This window comes from Anopheles bellator, unplaced genomic scaffold (assembly GCF_943735745.2).
Source record: "Anopheles bellator unplaced genomic scaffold, idAnoBellAS_SP24_06.2 scaffold02395_ctg1, whole genome shotgun sequence".
Taxonomy (NCBI): domain Eukaryota; kingdom Metazoa; phylum Arthropoda; class Insecta; order Diptera; family Culicidae; genus Anopheles; species Anopheles bellator.
This window is the reverse complement of record NW_026686517.1, coordinates 1-1,395: the sequence shown is the minus strand read 5'-3', so window position 1 is coordinate 1,395 and position 1,395 is coordinate 1. Positions and strand designations below refer to the sequence as shown.

Genomic DNA, 1,395 nt, shown 5'->3' with positions numbered 1-1,395 from the left:
CGCTTATCGTATCTCCACTCTAGTCCAACACTTGACAAAAAATACTCCAACGTACCTCGTGGGTTTGTCGGGAACACAAATAGGAAAGTTCGCCACGACCACGATTTGGGCAGGGCTTGTGTGGGTCGTGTCGAAGCGCTTGGATTGATGAAGTTATCCTGCCTGACGCATCTTATCTAATCTGTTGGGCGCGCGAACCGTGAGCTAGCGATTTTTCAATTTGCCCCATCACGCCGTCAACATCCGATACGGGTACTCGTCAGGTCCCCCACGGGAGGATTACCTGGCGAAAGACAAAGTTGTCGGACAACACGGTATCGCGAGTACAACCTAATCGCATTTTTTTAGATTCCTCTCACAGTACGATGGGAGAGGAATGGCTTTGCCAGACTTTGGCGGTTCGCGAAACTGTCCTCAGCTTCCACACTTGAACAACGGGAAATGCTTGATTGACCCGTTTAACCCTAGGAAAGATTTATTGCAAGTTCGACTTGGTAGACTTCAGTTCCACACAGACCGGTCCACAGGTTGCACACCTTAGTCCACTTCGAGCTTCCGGAAGGAACCCTCCAGCCCGAACAGAGTCTCTGCGTTCTTTGGCCGCCCCGGTCGCTTCTTCTCATCCGTACAGTACTGTTCGTCCTCCAGGAAGTGCTGCTTATAGCTGAGTACCTTCTTGGTCCACGCGTCCACCAAGTCCTGGAGGGGGCCAGCCTCGCCACCGTACTCAGCTGGCAGCATGCTCTTCGGTATGTGCTCATACAGCGAATCCAGATTGCTTCCGTGGACATGCAACTGAAAACCAGCAGAGAGTTGTAAAACTTCGTTGCAACAGGATCTGGACGAGCCAGGAACTAACCCGAGAGCGGTTCTTTTCGTTGAGGAAGTTCTTAAACATGTTGTAAATCATCTCAAATCCACTCGGCGTGTTGACGTAGTGGAAGCCCTTCTGACGCAACGGGGACCCTTCCTGGCTCCACATTGTGGCCTTCTTCACGAAGGAGGGACTAAACTGCAGGAAGTGGGCCATCGTCGTGTTGGACAGGTCTAGGATTCCCATCTACAAAACGAACGGAAAGTGAAGTTGCTGGCTACGAATATGCAGTGCGACTTTGTAGTCGTAAAACAGATTGATACCTGTCCAGCTACGATCAGATTGTCGTCCTCCTTCATCATAATATCGGCCATCATGGTGTTGTACTTGAATATCTCCTGAATGGTGAACTTGCTAGGGTCGTTCACGCCAGGCCGCACCAGAATGATTCTCGGGCCATCCGGGGTTACTGTGTTTGGTAGCGGTATAACTGATCCCAACTCGATCAGCTCTTTAATCTTGGCCTCCTCAGGGTCACGATTGCGCATCAGTTCCGGCAGGGCCGTGCGGACCGAATAGTA

The 1,395-nt window shown here is 51.3% G+C and overlaps 1 protein-coding gene across 1 annotated transcript; it reads right to left on the bottom strand.

Moving 5' to 3' along the window:
- Nucleotides 1-537: 537 nt before the first annotated feature.
- LOC131214766 (alpha-tocopherol transfer protein-like) lies at nucleotides 538-1,392 on the bottom strand (the record flags this gene model as incomplete). The annotated part of the gene is made up of 3 exons (XM_058209097.1): nucleotides 538-795; nucleotides 860-1,060; nucleotides 1,138-1,392. Coding segments are annotated over 3 exons (714 nt in total), but the record flags the coding sequence as incomplete, so codon positions are not given.
- Between the last annotated feature and the right edge of the window lie 3 nt (nucleotides 1,393-1,395).